Source organism: Schistocerca nitens, chromosome 1 (assembly GCF_023898315.1).
Source record: "Schistocerca nitens isolate TAMUIC-IGC-003100 chromosome 1, iqSchNite1.1, whole genome shotgun sequence".
NCBI classification, from domain to species: domain Eukaryota; kingdom Metazoa; phylum Arthropoda; class Insecta; order Orthoptera; family Acrididae; genus Schistocerca; species Schistocerca nitens.
In genome coordinates this window covers 1,218,127,485-1,218,151,575 of record NC_064614.1, presented here as the reverse complement: position 1 = coordinate 1,218,151,575, position 24,091 = coordinate 1,218,127,485, and the positions used below count along the sequence as shown (strand labels likewise).

General features: G+C 39.5%; 1 protein-coding gene across 6 annotated transcripts in view; it reads left to right on the top strand.

Moving 5' to 3' along the window:
• The window catches only part of LOC126201359 (arfGAP with SH3 domain, ANK repeat and PH domain-containing protein), a 315,685-nt gene extending 293,755 nt beyond the window's left edge, over positions 1-21,930 (top strand). For 4 of the 6 annotated variants that reach the window (XM_049936784.1, XM_049936782.1, XM_049936783.1 and 1 more), the window contains 2 exons: positions 3,430-3,489; positions 19,534-21,930. In XM_049936784.1, coding sequence (XP_049792741.1) covers positions 3,430-3,489; positions 19,534-19,758 — 285 coding nt within the window. In that variant the 3' untranslated portion in view covers positions 19,759-21,930. Of the gene's footprint in view, positions 1-3,429; positions 3,490-3,784; positions 3,826-19,533 lie in introns of all 6 variants that reach the window. The other 2 variants (XM_049936781.1, XM_049936780.1) reach the window with 2 other exon arrangements.
• Positions 21,931-24,091: the final 2,161 nt, after the last annotated feature.

Genomic DNA, 24,091 nt, shown 5'->3' with positions numbered 1-24,091 from the left:
GAGGGAAGAATAGAGAGAAACCAATGGCAAGGTGAAGGTACAAAGTGAGCTTGGGCAGCACAAACAGAATGACTGGCTGATGTCAAAGTTCCACTGCTGGGCCAGACATCTGCATGAAGCAGACACAGTATATTTGTTAGATAAGATGACTTTATGATGTAAAATGATAATCAATAAGTGCTAGTAAAGTAAAACATCTTCCGATATAGATACATATGGCAGATTACAAAAATGCTTAATGTTAAAAGAGGTCAGTATTAGGTCTTGGTAAGAGAGGCAGTGTAATATATGAGGTGCGATCAAAAAGAAATGGGAATTTTTTAATTTCACGGGCTTTATACATCCAATTTTCAAAACTTTTTTTTATGTTGTTGGTATGCCTGTTACTGATGCATATTTTCATTTTCAGCTGCTTTCAGTATTTAGTTTATTGTTGACAGTCAAACAATTTATACACATTTTCAAGTGCTCAGTGAATTTTGCTTTCAAAAAAGATGGAGCAATGAATTTGCAATAAATTTTGCTTGAAAAATTGAATAAAGTGCAGCACAACATTTGAATTGTTGACTGTGGCTTTTGGCGAATCTGCTATGAGTAAGACAGGAGTTGATGAGTGGTATAAACATTTCAAAGAATGTCGAAAAGACATTGTAGATGATGACTGCCATGATGCTGTAGCACATTGGTTAGATAGTGTAGAAAAAGTAAAGAAAATGGTTCTGGAAAATCACCAAATCACCATCATAGAGGTTGCTGATGATTTTGGCCAAGTAAGTTTTTCTAGTTTTTCTTATATTTAAAGCATGAGACGTGTAGTGGCAAAGTTTGTTCCAACATTACTGAATTTTGATCAAAAATGACATCACATAGACATCACTCCAGAATTTATGAGTAAATTGTAATGATCCAGAATGTCTAAAGAAGGTTGTAGCAGACAACGAAACATGGTTGTATGAGTATGACATTGAAATGAATGCTCAGTTGTCTCAATGGAAACTGCCTGAAGAGCCAAGACTGGAAAACATTTTATAAGTTGGATCACTGTTTCCCTCAATTACATTGGGATAGTTCATTATGAATTTCTGCGTTACAGTTGTACAATGAATAAGGAATAATACCTAGAAGTTATGTGCCATTTGCTTGAAGCAATCCAAAGAAAATGACCAGAATTGTGGCAAAACTCTCATGGAAATTCCACCACGATAATGCTCCTACTCGCATCTCACTGCTTATTCATGATTTTTTTGGCAAAAAATAGAACTGTTATGTTGCCTCAGCCATCTTATTCGCTGGACATGGTCCCCTACAATTTCTTTCTGTTCCTGAGGCTGAAAATGATGAAATGACATTGTTTTGCTACCATAGATGAGAAAAAAAAGCAGGATCACTGAAGGAGCTGAACATCATAACAAAAAGTGAATTTTAGAAATGCTTCCAAAACTAAGAAAAGCACTGGCACAAGTGTGTGTTATCTGAAGGGCATTGCTTTGAAGGGGACAAAGTTGACAACATTGATGAATAAATAAAGATTCTTTAAGAAAAACAATAATTCCCATTACTTTTTGATCACACCTCATACAATTAAATGTATTAATAATATGTGAAGATACATATGGGATTTGGAAAACTAAATCATTATCAATTATTTCATCTAATATAAACAAAATTATTACACAACTACAGTGTTTTAGAAATCGTATGTTAAAGTTCATAGTTAAAAACTGTCTTTATGTGGTGGTAGACTTTGGTTTATTGGTAGAATACTGGAGGAGTGCAATCAACCTACAAAGGAGATTGCTTAGATTGCTTACAAATCACTCGCGCAACAGATTGTAGAATATTGCTCAAGTGTGTGGGACCCATACCAAATAGGATTAACAGGGGAAACTGAACGTATACAGAGAGGGGCAGCACAAATGGTCACAGGTTTGTTTGATCCATGGGAAATTGCCTCAGAGATACTGAAGAAACTGAACTAGCAGACTCTTGAACATAGATGTGAAGTATCCCGAGAACATCTAATAACAAAGTTTCAAGAAATGGCTTTAAATTATGACTCTAAGAATATACTACAACACTCTAAATATCACTCACATAGGGATTGTGAGGATAAAATCAGAATAATTACAGCACGCTCAGAGGCATTTGAACAATCATTTTTCCTGCACTTCATATTTGAATGGAGTGGGAAGTAGTCCTGATAACCTGTACAATGAGGTGCACCCTGTGGCATACATTTCACGATGATTTGCAGAGTATAGATGTAGATGTTAAAATGGTTCAGATGGCTCCGAGCACTATGGGACTTAACATCTGAGGTCATCAGTCCCCCAGAACTTAGAATTACTTAAACCTTACTAACCTAAGGACATCACACACATCATTGCCCCAGGCAGGATTCAAACCTGCGACCGTAGCGGTCACGTGGTTCCAGACGGAAGCACCTAGAACAGCTTGGCCACACTAGCCAGCTGATGTAGATGTAGATAGTGCCAAAAGTACAAGTAAGGTAGTCACCAAGATGGACTTACAGTGCTTTCGAATGGAAAGATTTTCTGGGATTCACTAAAATAATGTAAAATGAGAGAGTAACAAGATGATGAGGAGATGTGGACATTTCAGAAAGGAAAAGTGATTGTGGAATTCCCTTATATGGTCTAATTAAGTGAACTGCATTGGCTTATACAAACTATATGATCTAGCAGTATTGAGTTTTATTTAGTTGCTGCTGATGTATTTGCTCTGCTTTAAACATACCCTTGCTCAAAACCATTGTTTTTAGTTTTATGCTATATAAAGACTTGTAGCCCAGTCTAGATTTTTTGCCAGCCACAAAGAATTTATTTTAGTACTTGGGTGTATAAATATGAAATACATATGGACTGTATATTTGGCATTATGCATTGTTGTTCCCATTGTACTTGGTAATGATATATACATATTCTGCAGTATTTTGTGCACTGGTTCAATGTTATTTAATTGTGCTTTTCTTGTCAGACCTATTTATTGAGTTCTACAGGCTTAATATGTACTTTGTGGCAACAAAGTTAATTTTGGCAGCGGAAGAGAAAGAACTTCTCTGCTCTGATTGAATAAAAAAGTTAAATGATTACGTAACTTAATGGAAACAATCTGCTTATTTGTTGATACTTGTTGGTGCTTTGGATAAATTCCTTTTTTGTAACCTTTCCTCTAAAAGTTTCTTAAACTTTACAGTGCTGTAGAGGCATGACTAAGCCAGCTACATACATGCAGTTATATTGTTATTGAGCTTCACTTAACTATAAACAGAAACTTAAAGCATAAAATGTAGATTTGGAAATAAATTTCTGATAAAGTGCTTAAGAGTGACAACTTTTAGTTTTTCAGATTTCTCTCTTGCTTCTTCACTGTCAGTTAAAATACTAACACACTTGCTCGTATTTGCAGAAAAAAGAAAGGTCAAGGCTAGAAAGCTATGCCGAAGAAAGTGATCTCCACATTAATTTGGTAAACAGAGCTGCTTCTTTGTCATTTGCTTGCTTTTGATGTTAAAAGAATGATCTGAAATGCTTTGTATTTCTTTGAAATGTGATCCTAAAGCTACCATAAAAACTATATCCTATTTATCATTAGTGAAGACAACTGCTTTCTAATATGCATGGCATGCTATTGCATGTAATCTTGATCATTATGAGTAATACATTTCTTTGAAAACACTCCTTCTTTTACATACCTACATGCTTTTATGTCTGTTAAAACACTCTAGTTTGCATTAATTATATATTAATTTTTATTTGAATAGATTTACCCACACACTGATGCGCTGAGGGAAAGAAATTTAAGGTAACAGATTGTTTGTTTTTTTCCATGTGTGTGTCTAGAACAGTGTGTGGAGGTTATAGTGGGTTGTGTCTATAACAGTGTGTGTCAGTTTGTGGTATCATATTGACTTTGTTGTGTGGTGTTTAAGTATTGAGCTGTAAAAGAATCTACGGAATTAACTCATTTGATGCTTTTTTTCTTGTGTTTGTGTACTTTATCAAGTCAATAATCACTTATTATTGAAATCTAAGTATGGAAATGGAAAGTCCATGGTGGAATATAAATAATTGGAGGTGTACAGGCAACAGAACACCCATATAGAATATTCTTTACACACACACACACACACACACACACACACACACACACACACCCTATATTGTATCATTTGAATGAACTGCTTAGTTGCACAGGTGATGTGTGTGTACATGATTGTGTAGTAAATAGCTCTGGAGAAAAATATCAACTGAGAAATTAACATAATCTTAAATCTTGTTATCTTTACTTCTTACAACTTTATTATTGGAATCTATTTTGTTCAAACTGAAGAAAATAGCATATCCGCTTGTTATATCATCCCATACTGCTGTTTAATTTTCAGCAAAAAATAGGGAACTTGTTGCTTGTTATGAGTGAGGAGCAACCATTTCTGGTGTCCTTAAAAGTAACTCTTGTTACACAGTGTAAATTGATAACAGTAAGTTGTACATTGTCTTCAGTTTTATTTGTTTCATCACAGCATAAATGCCATTACCTGTTCTCAACTTTCTCCCCTGATATAAAACTTGCACCAAGCTCCCAGTACAGATTGTTAGGAAGTTGTATTCTACAAGTTTTTTTTTCTGCCACATACCATAAAGAAAGTTGATGATGATACCAATTAACTTTCTTCTCCACTTAGTGAGAGAGACCTACACATACATAAACATTTTAATCTGTATTTTAAATACTATACTGTTCCAAGGACAAAGAAATAGATAGGCAGTGCACAAAGATCAGACAGCGACTTTGAGAGAAAAAGCTGACAGGAATTTGGCAAAGAGACGTAGATTTACTGACGAAACGGGTCTATATTGAGTAAGGTCTCTTGAGCCAGAATAAAGGGGCTGAAATGGCAGCTAGGCTCACAAAATGAAGAGCTGCTAAAAGTTATCTAGAGAACAATAAGTAGCTTCAGGCATGACACTGGAGATTTAGCAAAGTTTGTGGTGCATCATAGGTGTCTGGAAAGCAAAGACCATCACCATAGTGTGGGGATTGAGCAAATGCTCACAGGAAGAAATCATTCTGGTCAATATCAGGAAATGGAGAGAGAACTGTTGGCTCAACTGGCTTCACAGTAGAGCATGGAGGAGCCTTGTCTCAATAAAACAAGTTGTTACACCCTCCTCACCAATAGTTCAGAAAAGCTGCAAATTCAGTGCTGGGTGCAACCCAAGTAGCCTCAGCCACTAGCTACACATGTCATGCTGAAACTACACTGTGGTATCTTCCTTTCAAAAAAGAGAAAGTCCCTCTTGTTTCCAGACACAGTATTGCAGAAACAGAACATGAAATTAAAAAAAAAAAAAATCTCGGGAGACTGGTAACAGGTCTGTACTATTCACATCCTCATTTGGAAGGCTTTTAATATGTTAGCCATGTATTCCTGTTGTGAAAACCTGAATGTTGGCAATCAGTATTACAGTATTATTGTTGTACTCATTATATCCAAGAACCGAGCGAGGTGGCGCAGTGGTTAGACACTGGACTCGGATTCGGGAGGACGACGGTTCAATCCCGCGTCCGGCCATCTTGATTTAGGTTTTCCGTGATTTCCCTAAATCGCTCAAGGCAAATGCCGGGATGGTTCCTTTCAAAGGGCACGGCCGACTTCCTTCCCTAATCCGATGAGACCGATGACCTCGCTGTCTGGTCTCCTTCCCCAACACAACCAACCTATATCCAAGTTTGACAGGTTTCCCTTGCCAATTTGAAATGTGCAATCAGTTCTTTTCCTAATTAATATGAAAATTCTGTAGCTCAGCTGAACCTTCTCAAGACCACAGGCATTGATAATAGCGATAAGTTAATGTAGTGGAACACTCCTTAGACATTCAACTGGTTATTTCTTTTTAATTACCTGCAAGGTATCCAAAGTTAGGCTTTACGTAACCACCCACCATATGGTTGAGGCATCTAAAAATTGACGTGTTTGCCAAGTTCTCAGAGACTGTCCATCTTCAGGCCTAAGAAAGCACGTGCGCGCACACTCGCACTCACACACACACACACACACACACACACACACACACACACACACACAAAATATTTCTTACCGTGGAATAGGTGGGATGAACAATATTGAGGAGTTGGTTGGAAGGATGGATGACTTCATGGCACTTCTGGGGCAGATAGTGGAAGTTTTGTGTGGCACAAAATTGAGGGAGGAGAGAGAACAGTGTGGGTAAAACAAATTGAGTGAAATGGGAGGGATGGGGTACAGTTGGGTGTAGCAAAGGGACTAACAGGCCCAGATGATTGTGGGATCGATCACTGTCTTGTGAGGACAATTTCCATCTAAGAATTTAAGAGAAGCTGGTTGTTGGGGAGAGACAGGAAAGTGAAACAGACATTAAAGTCTAGCATGTTGTGCTCAGTGACATCTGATACTGGGTTGTATCTTTGTTCTTGGCCATAGTTTCACAGTTTTTTGGTTGCTGTACTCCAGTTGGATATTGGTTGTACCTAAATGAAAGACTGTACAGAAGTTACAATGGAGTTGGTATATGACATGACTGGTCTCACATGTGGCCCTGCCTGTAATAGGGTAGGGACAAGAAAAACAGATCTAACTAACTTGGATAAATATTCTTGAGTTTTGCAGCAACAGTTCCTATGAGTTTGGTCTGTATGTTCAGCACTCTCAACATTCTTCACTAAAGCAAAGTTAACATATTATGTTATTCATGGAAATCTGTTGGATCTTTGTTGGACATTAGGGTACTGTTAACTTTTCAGTTATCATCATCAACAACAACAACAGCATTATACTAAACATCATAAAAGCAAGTATTCTCTACTGAGTCGGTCTTCAAGGTTGCCTCTAAACTAAATACTGTACTTAAAATATCTTTTATGTCTTTGATTAATATACATTATGTGAGCTGTTATATGAGACAAGACAATTCCTTTCTGCCACTGTCACTTGCTACTTCTGTTATCTTTGTGACAGTGGTGGTTGCTGCATAAATGGCCACAGTCAGCAGCCATAACTTAGCAGCCTTACTGACGTGCTCCCTTACACCAAATAAATGAGATAAAATATCGTTGATGGCAGAAAATAATGCCTCATGTTGTTGATGCTGATTTCCTACATCATTAGCTAGTATGTATACAGCTGTTATTCATTGTAGGTTAAAACAGGCTTGTTTGAACCCTTCCACTACTGCCATTTCATTCACAGTATCTGTTGTCAAGCAATAACAGTAGGAAAAGGCTCTTGCAGAACCAACATAGACCAGTAGCAGAAATTGATGTCATTGTTAGGTGTAATGTAGTTTTATACACTAAAAAGTCAAATAAACACAACTATAAAGTCTGTATTTGGATTCTTCCCTCCTCCCCTCCCCTCCTCTCTCTCTCTTGTGTGTGTGTGGTGGGGGGGGGGGGGGGAGGGTAGGGGGGCACAAGGATGCTTGTATTTACCTTTCCTACATCTTCTTCCGTGTATAGAGCGACCAATTTGTTAAAAATCTGTTGTTGATGCTCAGAGTCTACAAATTTATTTATCCCACCCCCCCTTCCCCTCCCACCAGCTTTCGAATTAATTGAAACACAGGGCATTTGTTTTCTGACTGTGTCTGTGTCATCTACGGGTACTCAAGTTTTTCCAGGAATACTATTATGAGTGTGATTTAATTACAATTTTTAATGTCCAATTATTTTGATTGTTATCATATATTTACCTCTTGCAATATGATATTCAACTTTCAAAATGTTTTGGCAACTGTAGTAACATTGGTATTATGGTAAGTGTAGAACAAAAAGTTATCAGTGAAATGCCAAACACAGAATCAGCTCACTGATGGAGAGTTACAACAGAACAAGAGTTAGGTGTGGTAGGTGTTAAACTGAACTGGAATGAAGTGATAACCAAGACAGATATGAAGACTGAGATGCAAATGGATAATATATTTCAAATAGGGATGGAGCACATGTTTGATACAAGTAGCTATTTGTGGAAAGAAATTGGTATGAGACATGTCCATAAATTAAGAGTTGTTAAAAAATCGAAAAGACAATAAACTGAATGGTTATAATTAAAATACAGCTACTCGTGGAGGTCCAGTGTGGGCTGTAATTATCATGTGGCAGCAAAACTTGTAGATATTCTAATGTGTTTTGCTCTGAAGAAAAGTTAGTTCCAAATTTGGCCACCAGGTGCAAATCTGGAACTGTGACAGCAACAAAAAAGTATATAAAGGTTTCCGTATGTAATGGTTTGGAACAGGATGTAAGCAGAAAATGTCAGATGAGTGAGAAAGACATAATGTTGATTTTATTATTACCCACCACTCACTCAGTGTTTAATATGAGCACTGGAGATGTCAATGAGATGCTGCATCTGTAAAATGATGTGATCATCAATTGCAGCAGTTCCAGTGGTATCTGAGCAATTTTATCCTGTTTACTGGCCTTCAGATCAGGTAGAGACCAAATGATCCCTGGTAAATGTGTTCCTTTACATATCCCCAGAGCCAAAAGTCACATGGATTCAGATCAGGTAATCTTCTTGCCCATGCACCTGAAAAACCTCCGAGATAACACATTTGTGAAAGGTTCCTTGAAGCAGACATTTCATGGGGTGAGTAACATGAGGTATTGCCCCATCTTGCATGAAAACAGTGGTTTCCACACAGTTGTGCTCTTCCAAAGTGGGAATCATATGCTGTACAGGGAGGTCTCGATAATATGCAGGCATCATGGTACACCTGACAGGCCCTCTTGGTGTATTCTCTTCAAAAATGAATAGACCAAAGATAAAGGTGCTTGAGAATCCACACCACACAGTCACATACTGTGAATGCAATGGCTCTTCATGCATGACACACGGTACAACAGTATCTCAAATCCAGCAATTCTGTGTATTCACTGCACCCTGTAGCATAAAATGTGCCTTGTCATTCCAACGGATATTGCCTGGCCACATGTCATCAATTTTGATCCATGCCAGAAACTTAAGGCCAAATTCAGAGCATTGCTGCACAGATTCTGAGGTTCCAGTTGCTGCACCCTCTGAATATTTCCTGGCCACATGTCATCAACTTTGATCTGTGCCAGAAACACAACGCCAAATTCAGAGTGTTGCTGCACAGATCCTGAGGTTCCAGTTGCTGCACCATCTGGATCTTGTATGGATACCAGTGTAAAGTAGACTGCAAAACTTTCTGTGCTGTTGCCATGGGATGGAAAATGCTCTTGTTACTGCATGAGAACTAGCACTAGCACCACATGCTGCATGTTCAGTTACAGCAACAGCAACCTCATCAATAACTTCCTCTGGGGTAGGACACCTTCCTCTTCCAGGCACCACACCAAGCTCACCTGCGTTTTCAAATTTCATTATTATCTATTTTAAACCATTTAATGATGTCAATCCTCTCCTCAGACTTTTCAGTCAGTGGTATTCTTCAGTGCAGCACAGCAGTTGCTGCCATTCTCATAAAACAGTTTCAATAACAGCGCAAGGTTTCTCTTCTTGATCACCATTCTGTTCACTCACGTTATAGCTTGTCAAGTGACAGTGTGCTTGTCATACTGTCTTCCAAGCAGTGTACAGCACCAGATTTTCACTTGGTGTACACAATTGGAACTAATTTGTTTTCTATCTTAAATTTTTTCCTCATTAATGCATAAGGAGATTTACCAAGTTTTGCTGCCAGACAATAATTACAGCCCACAGTGGACCTGTGTGAGTATCTGCACTTTAATTATAACCACTTGGTAGTTATGAAAAATTTACAACTTCATAGGTGTACATCAAACATATTTTTTAATGTAATCATCTTCATTCTCAATGCCCTTTGTGAACCATGGAATGAGCTTTCTGGTACCTTTCTCAAACAAGTCTCCTGTGCCACTTTGATCTATTATCAGACTGCACTGTCGACCTCATTGTCAGTCATCATCATCATCAGTTATCTGCTACATTAGCAGGTCCTTTGCCTCTCCATTTTCTGCGATCCATTGCTTCCTTCTTAAATCTGCTGTATGTTGTACCATCCATCATGTCATCCAGTATCTGGAATCTCTTCCTTCCTTGCTTCCTTTTCCCTTCTACATAATCTTCTAAAACTGTTTTGATCAGTCCATCATTCTTTCTTAATATATGCCCAATCCAATTTCTTTTTCTTCTCTTTATTACATCTAGTAACTGTCTTTTCTCTCCCACTCTTCTCAATACCTCTTCATTTTTTACTCTGTCCATCCAACTTATTCTTCCCATCCTCCGCCATGTCCATATCTCAAAAGCCTCCAGCCTTTCTCTGTCTTTCTTCCTCATAGTCCATGTTTCAGCACCATATAGAAGAACACTCCACACAAGACATTTTATGAGTCTCTTCCTGAGTTCTCTGTCCAGACCGCTGCAGAAAATTCTCCTTTTCTTATAAAACGCCTCTTTTGCCATTGCTATCCTTGTTTTAATTTCTGTCAATAGAAATCTGAAGGTGCTAGATCAGGGCTGTGATGTCCCAGTGGAATGAATCCAAGAGTTGCTCTGTAGCACTGGTTATGTACAGATGTGCATTGTCATGCAACCATCACACTTTGTTTATTAGTACTACTAGTCTTTTGTCCTTTATTGTCCACTGTAGCTGTTTTAGGGTTTCAGAATAGTGCACAGCATTGATTGCTTCAGTGAGGAGAATCCTGTTTGGTCCCAAAACACACATCATGATTTTTCAGGCCAAAACAACAGTTTTGACTTTTTTTTTTTGCTAATATTGAGAAGGTCACCAAGGCAGTGACAGTATTTTTATCAAAGAGCTGTAGTGGGCCATCCACACTTTGCTATCAGCCACAATAGAGTTAAGTCACATCCCAGTTCAAACTGATTGCAAAATTCTCATGAAGATGCAATGCTGTTGACTTTGTGCAAATCTGTGAACTGTTTTGGTACCCACCTCACACACAATTTTTGAAATCTAAGTCTTACAGTAATGACTGCATGCAGAAGAGATCTGGAGGTATCCAGAAACATTGTGTTCATCTCATCCAAAGTCAGTCAGTGGTCACAATAAATCATTTCTCAAATCTTGCTCAACGTCACATCAGTCATGATTGAGGATGGGCACTCTTTTGCTCATTATATCATTCTGCCAGCTTTACATTCATGACACCAGTCATACGTATTAGCACGATTCATCACACCATCCCCATAAACAGTTTTGATTCTATAAAGATCTGGACCAGCACTTTCTTTCTCCCTTCTTTGTCAGAAATAGACACACACACACACACACACACACACACACACACACACACACACACACACACACAGTCTCTGGCTGCAGGAGCCAGACTGCGAGGAGCAGTGCATTTTGGGAGAGACAACCGGGTGGCAGTAAGGAGGAGACTGGGACAGAGAGGGGAGGGATAGCAGGTTAGGGGTGGGAGGCTGGTAAATTGCTGCTGGGAGCATGCAGGGATGAGGTGGAGACGAGGGCTGCTAGATGCAGTCAGAAAATTAGATAGAGTGTAGAGAGGGGGAGTAGCAGAAAAGGAGAGAAGTATAAAGACTGGGTGCATTGGTGGAATAGAAGGCTGTGTAGTGCTGGAATTGGAACAGGGAAGGGGCTTGATGGGTAAGGACAATGACTAACAGAGGTTGAGACCAGATGGTTACAGGAACATAGGATATATTGCAGGGAGAGTTCACACCTGCGCGAATCAGAAAAACTGGTGTTGGTGCAGAGGGTTCAGGATGTGAAGCAGTTATTGAAATGAAGAATGTCATGTCGGGTAGCGTACTCGGCAATGGGGTGGTCCAGTTATTTCTTGGCCACAGTTTGTCAGTGGCCATTCGTGCGGACAGACAGCTTTTTAGTTGTCATGTCTATGTAAAATGCAGCACAGTGATTACAGCTTAGCTTGTAGATCACGACTGGTTTCACAGGTAGCCCTGACTTTAAGGGGTTGTTGATGTTTGTGACCAGATTGGGGTAGGTGGTGATGAGAGGCTGTATGGGACAGGCCTTGCATGTAGATCTGTTATGGGAATATGAGCCATGAGGCAAGGAGTTGGGAGCAGGGTCTGTGTAGGAATGGATTAAATGTTTTGTAGGTTCAGTGGTCGGCAGAATACCCATGTGGGATGGGTGGGATAGACAGTGGGTAGGACATTTCTCATTTCAGAACACGATGAGAGGTAGTCGAAACCCTGACGGAGGTGGTTTGTTTGAAATCCATTGGGCGTTGGGAAAGATAGTGTTCAATAGTGGTAAGGCCATGGGCGTTTGGGATGTTAGTGTAAAGGGAGGTCGCATCAGTAGTGACGAGCAGGGCACTATGTGGTGAAGGAACAGGAACTGTGGAGATTCGGTGGAGGGAATGGTCAATATCTTTTATATAGGAGGGTAGGTTTTGGGAAATAGGCTGATGGTGTTAGTCTATGAGAGCAGAGATTCTCTCAGAGAGGGCACAGTAATCAGCCACAAGGGGGCTTCCTTGGTGGTTGGGTTTATGGCATTTAGGAATCATGTGGAAGGTAGGAGTGTGGAGAGTGTTAGGGGCGAGAAGGGAGATGGAATCCAGGGAGAGGTTCTGGGATGGAATGAAGGATTTGAGGAGAGACTGGAGATCCTGGTGGATTTCTGAAATGCAGTCACTGTGGCAGGGTTTTTTGGTGGATGAATCTGACAGCTGGGCAGAGTCCTTCTGCCAGGTAATCTTTGCAGTTCAAAACAACAGTGGTGGAGCCTTTGTCAGCAGGTAGGACTATAAGGTCAGGATCAGTTTTAAGTGGGTCGATCAAGGATATTCTGCAGATGTAAGGTTAGTTTGCTTGTTGAGGGATTTGGGGAATGATGGTGAGGCAAGGTTTGAATTTAAGAAATTCTGGAAAGTTAAAAGGGGGTGATTTGGGGGCAATGGGGGTGGATCACAGTTGGATGGAGGATTGAACTGAGTCAGGCAGGGTACAACATTGGTCTTTGGTTGAGTCTGATTGGTAGGGTTTGTGACACAAAATTGTTTCCACTGTAGGGACCAGGAGAAGGAGAGAAGGTCTTTAACAAGTCCAGCATTATTTAATTTGGGAGTGGGGCAAAAGGTGAGGCTTTGGAAGGGGCTGATATTTCTGCACAGCTAAGGCTTTTGAAGGGAAGTTTCATGGCTGTGTTATGGGTCTGTTTAAGTTCTGGATTCTGTGCGGTGGTGGGAGGGAGTTTGGAGTATTGGGTAATTGTAGTAGGTCCATGAGACAGGGTTTGTCAGCTATGAGGGGACATGAGGGAGGTTTGGAGGTTGTTTTAGAGATGGTGGACAGTGGTAATCCAAGGCGGGAGTAGGAAGTGAGCAGGTTGGAGAGTTTTTTGATATGGCATTGAGCATGTTACTCTAGTTCCTGGAGGGCAAGAGTTTCAGTGTGTGTGTTATGCGATCTAGAAATTTGGGATCGCATAGCAGGAGAATTTTATGGATCGAGAGGAGTTCTGGACCTGATTGATATCTTTTTGCAGTACTATGTTGGTGAGGTCTAAGGACTAGTAGAACCTGAACAGATGAAGGTTATTGTGGAAGGAAGGGTGGCAGCCGGAGATGGGTAATTTGATGATAAGACCATTTGAAGGGATTCCATGAGCCATGCAACAATGCAGGAACAGTATGTGGAGCTGGGTTCTGGCTAAAGATAAGAAACCTTTTCTGTATTGACACAGATGGAAGGAGCAAGGATCCATGATTGTGGAAAAAAACTAAAAAACTTACAAGGGAACCTCCCCATCGCACCCCCCTCAGATTTAGTTATAAGTTGGCACAGTGGATAGGCCTTGAAAATCTGAAGACAGATCAATCGAGAAAACAGGAAGAAGTTGTGTGGAACTATGAAAAAAATAAGCAAAATATACAAACTGAGTAGTCCATGTGCAAGATAGGCAACATCAAGGATAGTGTGAGTTTAGGAGCGCCGTGGTCCCGTGGTTAGCGTGAGCAGCTGCGGAGCGAGAGGTCCTTGGATCAAGTCTTCCCTAGAGTGAAAAGTTTACTTTCTTTATTTTCGCAAAGTTATGATCTGTCCGCTTGTTCATTGATGTCTCTGTTCATTGTAATAAGTTTAGTGTCTGTGTTTTGCGACCGCACCGCAAAACTGTGTGATTAGTAGACGAAAGGATGTGGCTCTCCAATGGGAACTGAAAACATTTGATCGCAAAGTCATAGGTCAACCGATTCCTCCACAGGAAAACACGTCAGATATATCCTATATGACGCTGGTGACGGCATGTGCGTCACATGACAGGAATGGGTAAAAAGATTCTACCTTGCCCGATTTAGGTTTTCTTGTGGATGTGATAATCACTCCCAAAAAAGTAATGAAAACATAAGAGTTTGTCACATAAACTGCAGCAAATGAATGCAACAGTTTCACAGTCGCACAGTTTTCCCTGTGCTCTGTCAAAACATGTTTTTAACGTTTTCAAATTTTTCCATGTGTAGACCGTCAAATCCTGCGTATGTCCAAGCAAATCTGGACATGTCCTGGAATTTTGGAGAGTGAAGTTGATTATGTGTGAGTGCCTGAACTTTGATAATTGTCTGAAAATAAAAAATTTAACTTGTCACCCAAGGGAAGACTTGAACCAATGACCTCTCGCTCCGCAGCTGCTCACGCTAACAACGGGGCCATGGTGCTCCTAAGCTCAGATCTCCTTGATGTTGCATATATTGTACATGGAGACTCAGTTTGTATAATTTACTTATTTTTTTCATAGTTTCACACAACTACTTCCTATTTTCTCGATTGATCTGTGTTCAGTTTTTCAAGGCCTATCCACTGTGCCAACTTATAACTAAATCTGAGGGGGGTGCGATGGGGAGGTTCCCTTGTTAGAATAACATCTGAAGGAATTTGCAAAAAAACACTTGTGCAAAATCACGGAAGAATGAAACAGATGAAATAGGGGAAGCAAGAAGATATATAAGGGATTAGGTTGATTGTAAAATGTAAAAACCAACTGAAATCGGCGTGAAGGCACAGTGATATCAAACCTGCCCTTCTATGTAAAAGATACCAACCATTTCCTCTATCAACTCTCCACACTTCCTGTTCCTTTACCACACAATGCTGTACTCATGAATATTGATGCCACCTCCTTTTACTCTAATGTCCCTAATTCCCATGACCTTATTGCTATTGAACACTACCTTTCCCAATGCCCAGTGGATTCCAAACCAACCATCTGCTTCCTAGTCACCACGACCAACTAAACCTCACCCACAATTACTTCTCCTTTGAAGGCATTGCCTACAAACAAACCCGGGGTACAGCTATGGTCACCCACATGGCACCGCCCTATGCCAGCCTATTCATGGGCCATCTAGAGGTATCTTTCCTAAATATCAAGAATCCCAAACCCCTCATCTAGTTCAAATTCATTGATGACATCTTCATGTTTTGTATCGAGGGTGAGGGCACCTTATCCACATTCCTCCAGAGCCGCAACACCTTCTCCCCCATTCACTTCACTCAGTCCTACTCAGCCCATCGAGCCACCTTCCTTGATGTTGATCTCTACCTAAAAGATGGCTATACCAGTAGCTCTGTCCATATCAAATCTACCAACCACCAGCAATGTCTCCACTTTGACAGCTGTCACCCATTCCATACCAAGAAGTTCCTTCCATACAGCCTAGCCACCTGTAGTGACAAACAGTCCCTCTCGAAATATACTGAGGGTCTCTCTGAGGACTTCACAGATCGTAATTACGATCTCAAACTTGTACAAAAACAGATCTCCCATCCTTATCTTTTCAGCCACTCAACATCTCCCAAAGTACCAGCAGGACTGGAAAAACTGAATTACATTCTCTGCCAAGGTTTTGACTACCTCTCGTCATGTCCTGAAATGAGAATTGTCTAACCCACTATCCTATCCACCTGTCCCACAGTGGTATTCTGTCACCCACCAAACCTACACAGTATCCTCATCCATCCTTACACAGCCCCTGCTCCCAACTTCTAGCCTCACAGCTCATTCCTGTAATAGAACTAGATGCAAAACCTGTCCCATACATCCTCCCATCACCACCTACTCCAGTCTGGTCACAAACATCACCCATCCCAACAAAGGCAGGGCTACCTGTGAAACCAGTTATGTGATCTACAAGCTAAGCAGCAATCATTGTGCTGCATTTTATGTAGGTATGACAACCAACAAGCTGTATGTCCGCATGGTTGTCTGAGAAACTGTGGGCAAGAAACAACTGGATTACCCTGCTGCTCAGTATGCACCAACACTAGCTTTTCTGATTCGCACAGGTGGGAACTCTCAATGTAATATATCCTATGTTCCCGTAACCCTCTGGCCTCAACCTCCATTAGTCATTGTCCTTACCCATCTAGCCCCTTCCCTGTTCCAATTCCAGCACTACACAGCCTTCTATTACACCAATGCACCCAGTCTTTATACTTCTCTCCTTTCCTGCTACTCCCCCTCTCCGCACTCTTTCTAATTTTCTGACTGCATCTAGTAGCTCTAGTCTCCACCTCATCCCTTCATGCTCCCAGCAGCACTTTACCACCCCAATCCCTACCCTTCTATCCCTCCTCCTCCCCCTCCCCATCCCAGCCTCCTCCTTACCCCGACCCGGCTTGCCTCTCTCATAATGCACTGCTTCTCACAGTCTGGCTCCTGCTGCCAGAGACTATGGTCATGTGTGTGTGTGGGGGGGGGGGGGGAGGTGGTGTATGTTTTTGACAAAGGCCTTGTTAGCCGAAAGCTTTTGTTGTGCCTTTCTGTGACTCAGCATCTCCGCTATATGGTGGGTAGCAACTACCTATCATTTTCTGACATTGTTACATTCCATCTTGGATTTTCCATTGTTTGATTTTCTGTTATATGACTTCATATCCTAGTATCCATTTGATTTTGTGTGTTATATTAATCACCTATATTAAGGGGACTGTGTGTTATAAACAGTATATTTAAAAAATAATTATTTTGTTCCCCACTGGAAAAATTTCTAAAGTCTTTTATTTGTCATTTGTGGTCCAGGGTGGTGTGTCATCTCAGTGTATACATCAGTAATTAATCAGCTAAGAAATGTGAAGACTAGCTTTTCATTTCCAAACTCAGCAGTAATCTTGTTGCTAGATATTTTTCACATGTTGGTCATTAATGTGTATTTATTGTGTGCTTTACATATTTTCATTGGTTGTTAATGCATATATGTGCCTGTAGTTTAGAATTACCATGTCTAGTACTCAAAGAATTGGCTTTCTGTATTTTGCTGCGCAATTGAAACCTGAATAGGAGTATTAAATGTTGTGAACTGTTCTCATATTCAATTTATTGTGCAGAGCTGTAACATTTTTTGAAAAGTTAATATAAGCAATTATTTATATAATCTAAGATTGCATTAGAACAAAGTACAATTTAAAGAGAGTTAATTATATAGTTTTGTAGTTAAAACAGTTTAAATGGAAGAACATCACATCATCTGCATGGGAGCTCAACAGGGTTCGCTCCTGTGCTGTACTATTGCTGTACATCAATGATTTTCCATTGTGTTTGACTCAGGAGACAGAATTGGTCCATGCTGATAAACAAGCAGCAAATTATGTTTTATTATGAAAGTGATTCACTGGTTTTCCAGAAGGTTTAATTTTTAAAGAAACATACCTCACTCAGTTTTTTACGATCAGAAATACACCAAATCCATTTAATATGCTGTGATAAGAAGATTGTAATGACACCACGAAGATGAAAATGGAAACTAGAAAACACATGTACAGTGTTTGACATGTTAATGCATTTATATTCAGCTGCTTATCGATAACAATAACAGTCAACTTTACGAACACAAAATATTTTGCATATTTTCATTCATAGATGCCACATGGAATGTTATTTTGGGATAATCCTAACATACATGCGAAGGATTAATTGTAGATAAGAAAGATATTAAGAGTTAAATGTGTTTTTTCACACACACATTCTACTTATAAGCATCTGTTTCAAAGTAATAATCACAAATGCACTCATATAAAGGTAATGATCAGTACTGCTCTTTAGTGAATATAGTTACAGCACAGGGGAGAGTGGGACGTGTGTGTGTGTGTGTGTGTGTGTGTGTGTGTGTGTGTGTGTGTGTGTGTGTGTGTGTGTGTGTGTCAGGGAGTGGGAGTTGGCATGGTGGTGGGAGATGGGGGGGGGGGGGGGTGATGGGGTGGAGCATGTGTGCAACTTTTGTGTAATTGATATCTCTCACCTCATAGCATTTATTGTGAATATGACCCATATCAAGTAATTAACATTGTTAATAATGACAGATCCCTACTTACATCATAACTATTTTTAACTTTCTTTCTTTCCCTGTTTGCTTTAAGAATGCTATTCAGTCTCGTTACACATTAGTTGTTCATAATTATCTGGCCATGTTAATAAGTGCTGATACACACACATGCACACTACAGGGAATGCATGAAAATGGAAGGCCACAATAAATTTGCATGTTAATAAAATAATAGAAGAATATGGTGTATCCATCAAATTTCAGAAATCTCAGGTGCTCTGCAAACAGGCTGAAATGTTTACATGTAAAATTAAGTAATCCACTGACAAAACTTCTGAACATGAATCATTAATATAGTACCGTTTCCACCATGGCTCCCAAATATAATGACTAATCATAGGCAATGTACTAAAGTCAACATGGTTATGTGGTTTGCATCAACAAATACATGTGGCAGAAGGGACTGTCCACGAGCATAAAGATTATTACATTAATAGATTACAATGCAAGTCCCGTAAAATTATCCACCATCATAATAAAAGTAACATGGGAAACAACTTTACTCACATAAAACCAAATTATTTTGTAGGCATAAAGTGTAGCCTCTCATATATCAGAGTCATAGATTCACCAAGGAGGTCAATAATGATAATATTATTACTGAAGAAAATACCCAAAGACCTATTTGAAATAATGTAAGAAACTTGGAATGTTCTTAAATACAAGGTGACACACAACACAAAGAAAGTCACGTAAAGAATCTAACACCATGCATCAACTCTCTTTTACTTATTGAGAGAGGAGAGACAGACACAGACAGACAGAGAGAGAGAGAGAGAGAGAGAGAGAGAGAGAGAGAGTCTGAAGAAATAGTACTGTCCTGACTAGCAAGAATCAAGAATGCGATGAGGCAGCTCAGCTTTGTTAACAGGATCAATGCAACATTTATTTGATGCAGAAATTTAGCAAAACAAAACAAAAAATAGGAAGCATATATGCAGCTTCATGTTGTAGTGGATGACTGCAGAATTGTGGCAAATAATGTTCTTATATTCTTGCATGTGTGAATTAGCGATTTTGTTTCAAGACTTTTTGGTTCATGTTGTCTAATACATTTTAAAACATTATTCTTAGTTTTAGTATTCTGAGTGCAGTTAATGTAAAAACCTGAATGTGTGTTTGAATAGAATGTGCTTGCCACTGTGTTTTAACTAATACTAATCCTGTCACACACAGCCAACAACGTCCACAGCCATCCCTGCACCGGCGCCCCGCCGTTGCCGTGCGCTCTACGACTGTGAGGCCGATAACGATGATGAACTTTCCTTCAAGGAAGGAGAGGTGATAATTGTAACCAATACACAGACAGATGATGAGAACTGGATGGAGGGTGAAGTGGAAGGGCAGCCGTCACGAAAGGGGATGTTCCCTGTCAGTTTTGTTTACATGTTATCAGATTGAGTCTGTGGAGCAACTGTGCAACATGTCATACTGCATTTTTGAGAAAGCTCTATTTTTATTGTGGTCAGTAAGGCTCAAATATAGCTTTTGTGAGGAACTAAATTTATGCAGGGCTACTGTTTATTGGCCTCTTCACTTCTCACTTTAATACTCCAAATTCACTGTGCACTGACATCCTTATCGTTGATGCCCTTTTATGCTATTTGTGGTGGCTGTGATGTACAACTTGCCCACAGAAGCAGAGTGGCATTTAAAATTTGTTGTAACAGCTATACCCTTGTTCCAAATGTCATTTTTGTCCAGTGCCATAAGAATAGTGGATAATTTGCACAGTTGATGTCTGTGTTGCTGTTGACTAGTCATGAGGGTGCAAGACTTTAAAGTGCTTTGTAGAATATGTGTATACTCCACAGGTTACAAAGATGTACTCAGAAGCATACAAAGAGAAAATGAGATAGTCAAATATGTAATATTTTATTAATGTAATAGTAAATTTTGGATAGCAAAGTAGATATTCAGAGTAATATATTGAGTATTGTTGTAAGCTGTTGCCATTGTTGGGACATCTTCAGAGATCTAATCCCTAACATTTCCGATCACACTGGGGTACCAGAGCTGTTTGCAGTAATTTCTTTGCAATAAAATTAATTATTGGCAATGTTATTTTCCAGTTATGCAGTAAAATAATGTAGACAATAATTTAATTGAGTGGCTAAAGATAATGGAGCTTGCTGGCAAACATGTAAAACTCAAATTTCTCAGCTTGATTGGTGTGACTGTGTAGGACAGCTGTAGCTCTTCACCCCAGCCTTGCGAGTCTTATAAAGAATGTGATAATATTTTGAATGTTGTTAGTGTAAATCCCATAACATAAAAAAATGTTGAGTTCCTTTTTATTTTTGTTACTTTCATTTTATAAGAAAAGTCATAAGCACTCAATGCTATATATAATTATTTTTGGATGTAGATATACAATAATGCTGTCATTTAGTAATAAGTAAATTACCACAAGCTCTTTTTGAAGTACCAGTAGGTCTGACCTTTAGTCATTTGCTGTATTGATAAAGTGCTCACAATTAAATTGCCTTGGTAGTATTTTACAAATGCTACTTTGTAAGAAGGGCCTACATTATTTGTCCTCAATTACACTGTAAAATCTTTTGTGCCCTATGGGCGACCTGAGAGAAATTGGCTACCAGACATTCTGATGTCATTCAGCTTGGGGCGACTATGTTTTTGAGTGCTTATTGTATCTTGAAATATAATTATCATTTCAGTTGAAACAATGAAAAATACATTTGCTGTATACTACAAGTAGATCACACAGGAAACCAAAAGAAAAAAAAAACTGTTACATAACCTACCCTCATTGCTGCTTCCACCAGCCCCTTCCTGCTTACCTTCCTTCATCCCTCTCCCCCTCCCCCTCATAGTAATATACCTTATTTTCTCTGCCTGTTGCATTTAATTATTAAAACAATTGAAAGGCTTGACAATATTTTGATCTTCTACACACCCTTCTCCCCCCTCCCATATGCCCCCCCCCCCTGCCCCACACACACAGATAAATGAAGCATTAAAACTGATTTTGCAGTTTCTTGAATGGGCAAGTAGTGGCCTTCATGTGATGCTATATTGGCAATGTAGCACTAGAAGATTAATGAGTTATCTTGTTTTTCTTTTAAAAGATCAAAAATAATGTTACTTTCTCAAAACCAAAGATTTTGTTTTTTATCTGCATACAATTATATAAATGTTACTGTACATTTTCTGTATAATATTAAATCTAACGTGTGTAAATATTGTCTAAAGGAGTAGTCCTAAGCCATATTTTTATTGTAAATAAGTAATGCATATAAGATAAATATATTTATAGTTATATTGCATATTGTGCAATATGTGATTAATTTATCAATGAGCTGTAGTTACAAAATGCAGGCTGTTAGGATGCAGCACGTTAAAAATGTAAAACTTTATTTATTCCTACAATACTCACTGCTCCACATTGCTTGGTGGAAAGAGATTCTGGTGAAGTAAGACAAGTTTTGAATCGTCTAATAAAAGAAAAAGCTTTCATTAAATAGAGCACAAACTATTTTAAGTTGGCAGAAAAATGAATTTATAAATGACAAATGTAATATGGAGTCAAAAAATAAAATATTTGATACAGTGTGGCAGAGTGTTTAAATATTAGTGTAACACTGTTTCACTAGTTCCATATATTTTAAACTCTTCAGCACAGTTACAAACTTCTTCATTAATTGCATGCTCTATTCTGTTTCATGTTCTGTACATTCAATCTCCCAAGTCCTGTATCTAACACCACTACTCAGGGTGCCCATACCTGAGGGCAAGGGGGGGCCACGCCTGCCCCTGCCCTCACCACCAGCTCTCAAGGAAAGGAAAAAATGTGGGGCAGTCAGGTGTTTTTCTTTCAAGAAAATGATGTAAAAGTCAGTACTATGCAGGTCTTTAATGAGATCGGAACTGGAACTTTTTTATGGCTAGTTAATAGTCGCTACAAACTATTATGTGGGTGTCCTTGTCACTTTTAACACACATTGAGAATAATTCACCTGTGGTAGCACCAGAAACACTGTATAGAGTCTTAACCTAATAAAACACTCTGCATTCAAGAGTGCTGGCATAACAGGCAGAATATTCTGCCTCCTAGCCCATAAATGAAATTGTCTATATTTATTACATACAGCTGTTGGAGAGACTAGAACATTTAAGTGTTTCTGACCTTGGAACAGCTGAATCAGCACACACACACACACACACACACACACACACACAGAGAGAGAGAGAGAGAGAGAGAGAGAGAGAGAGAGAGAGAGAGAGACTAGGTATCTGTGAAGTTACACCCAACATCCACTGCTCCAAGGCACTGGTGCCAGGAGAGGAATCAAAATTGCCACTCTGTACAGTTTTCTTGTGGCTATTCCTAGCCAAAATAAAATGTTGGACAAAAGTTACAGATATGTTGATGTAATTTTGCTAATTACATGAGATGGTGCAGTGAGTTCTAGAGAGCAGAGGGAGGTTAAGAAAAGGAAGAAGAGACTGCCACAATAAATTTCATAGTGTACTTCAGATAGGATATCACAGTTGTTTATGACTCTATTGTGAGAAGTAACAGAGTTCATTCTGATATCATCAAAAGAAAGGTTTTGACTTCTGTAGTGGTATACTGCCAAATCACCCCACTGTAAGAGCATAAACTGTTCCAGAATGGTCGCTTTCAAAAATTCATGAGACACTTCCTGTGTGTTTTGGTTTGAACAATACAGACTCCCAGTAGTTCTGGCAGAAGCAATTTGTTTGACTGGCCGTTCAGTATGTGATAAAAATTCTGTGTGTGTGTCAGGTGAGGTAGAGCAAGAGAAGCACTGTTTTTTCAACAATCTGAAATTGACATAGCATGCATGTCTTGAGTTACTTGTGATTGTTTAGCATGCATTATGGAAGCATTAGTTAAGCTGGGCCTGTTATGTGACCACCCCATTTTCAAGACTTAATGTTTCACAAGTCTTTATTTTTTTGGATTTTCTCCAGTTGGCTATATTTGCTGACCTTGGATCAAGGACCTAAAGGTCCTACACATGACTGAAAAGCTGTGCAATGATTGCAGCATCGCTGGTACATGATATGGCTCCTTTTGCTGGTCACCAGACATCTCCGCATCAGAGGTCAGGACATTTGTGAAAGAAGCCATGTCATGTAGCAGCTCTGCTGGAATCATTGCACAGCTTTTTATGTTGGCATGACCCTGCTAAGTTCTGACCAAGATCCAAGTGGACCACCCTGTGGCACAACATGCAGCTGAATGTAACATGCTTGATTTCAATGGGTGCTTCGCAGTGCTGAACATCTGGCTCCTCCCCTACACACCAGCTTTTCTGAACTGTGCAGATCAGAGTCAAGTGTGAGTTGTGTATGCTTTGTGTGTGTGTGTGTGTGTGTGTGTGTGTGTGTGTGTGTGTGAGTGTGAGTGTGAGTGTTTTGTGTTTGTTTTCCTTTCTTTTTTCAAGAAGGCTTTGCCTGAAAGCTCAATGTGTAACAGGCTTTTCATTGAAACACTCTTACAAGCAGTGGTGTAAATAATTGACCTTCAGTGAGGGGAGGAGGAATGGCATTTGTTTTGACCATAGAAGCTCATTAAGGAGAAGTCAACAGTAGTCTGATGGTTAGCATTACATACTCTTTCTTGTTTAATGTTAACAAAAATGCTACAGCATGTAGCAGTCAGCACTGTATACAATGGACAAGATTCCACCACTGCTATTTTTCTAAATGAGCAATGGCTTGTATTCCAGCTAGTGCTCTGGAA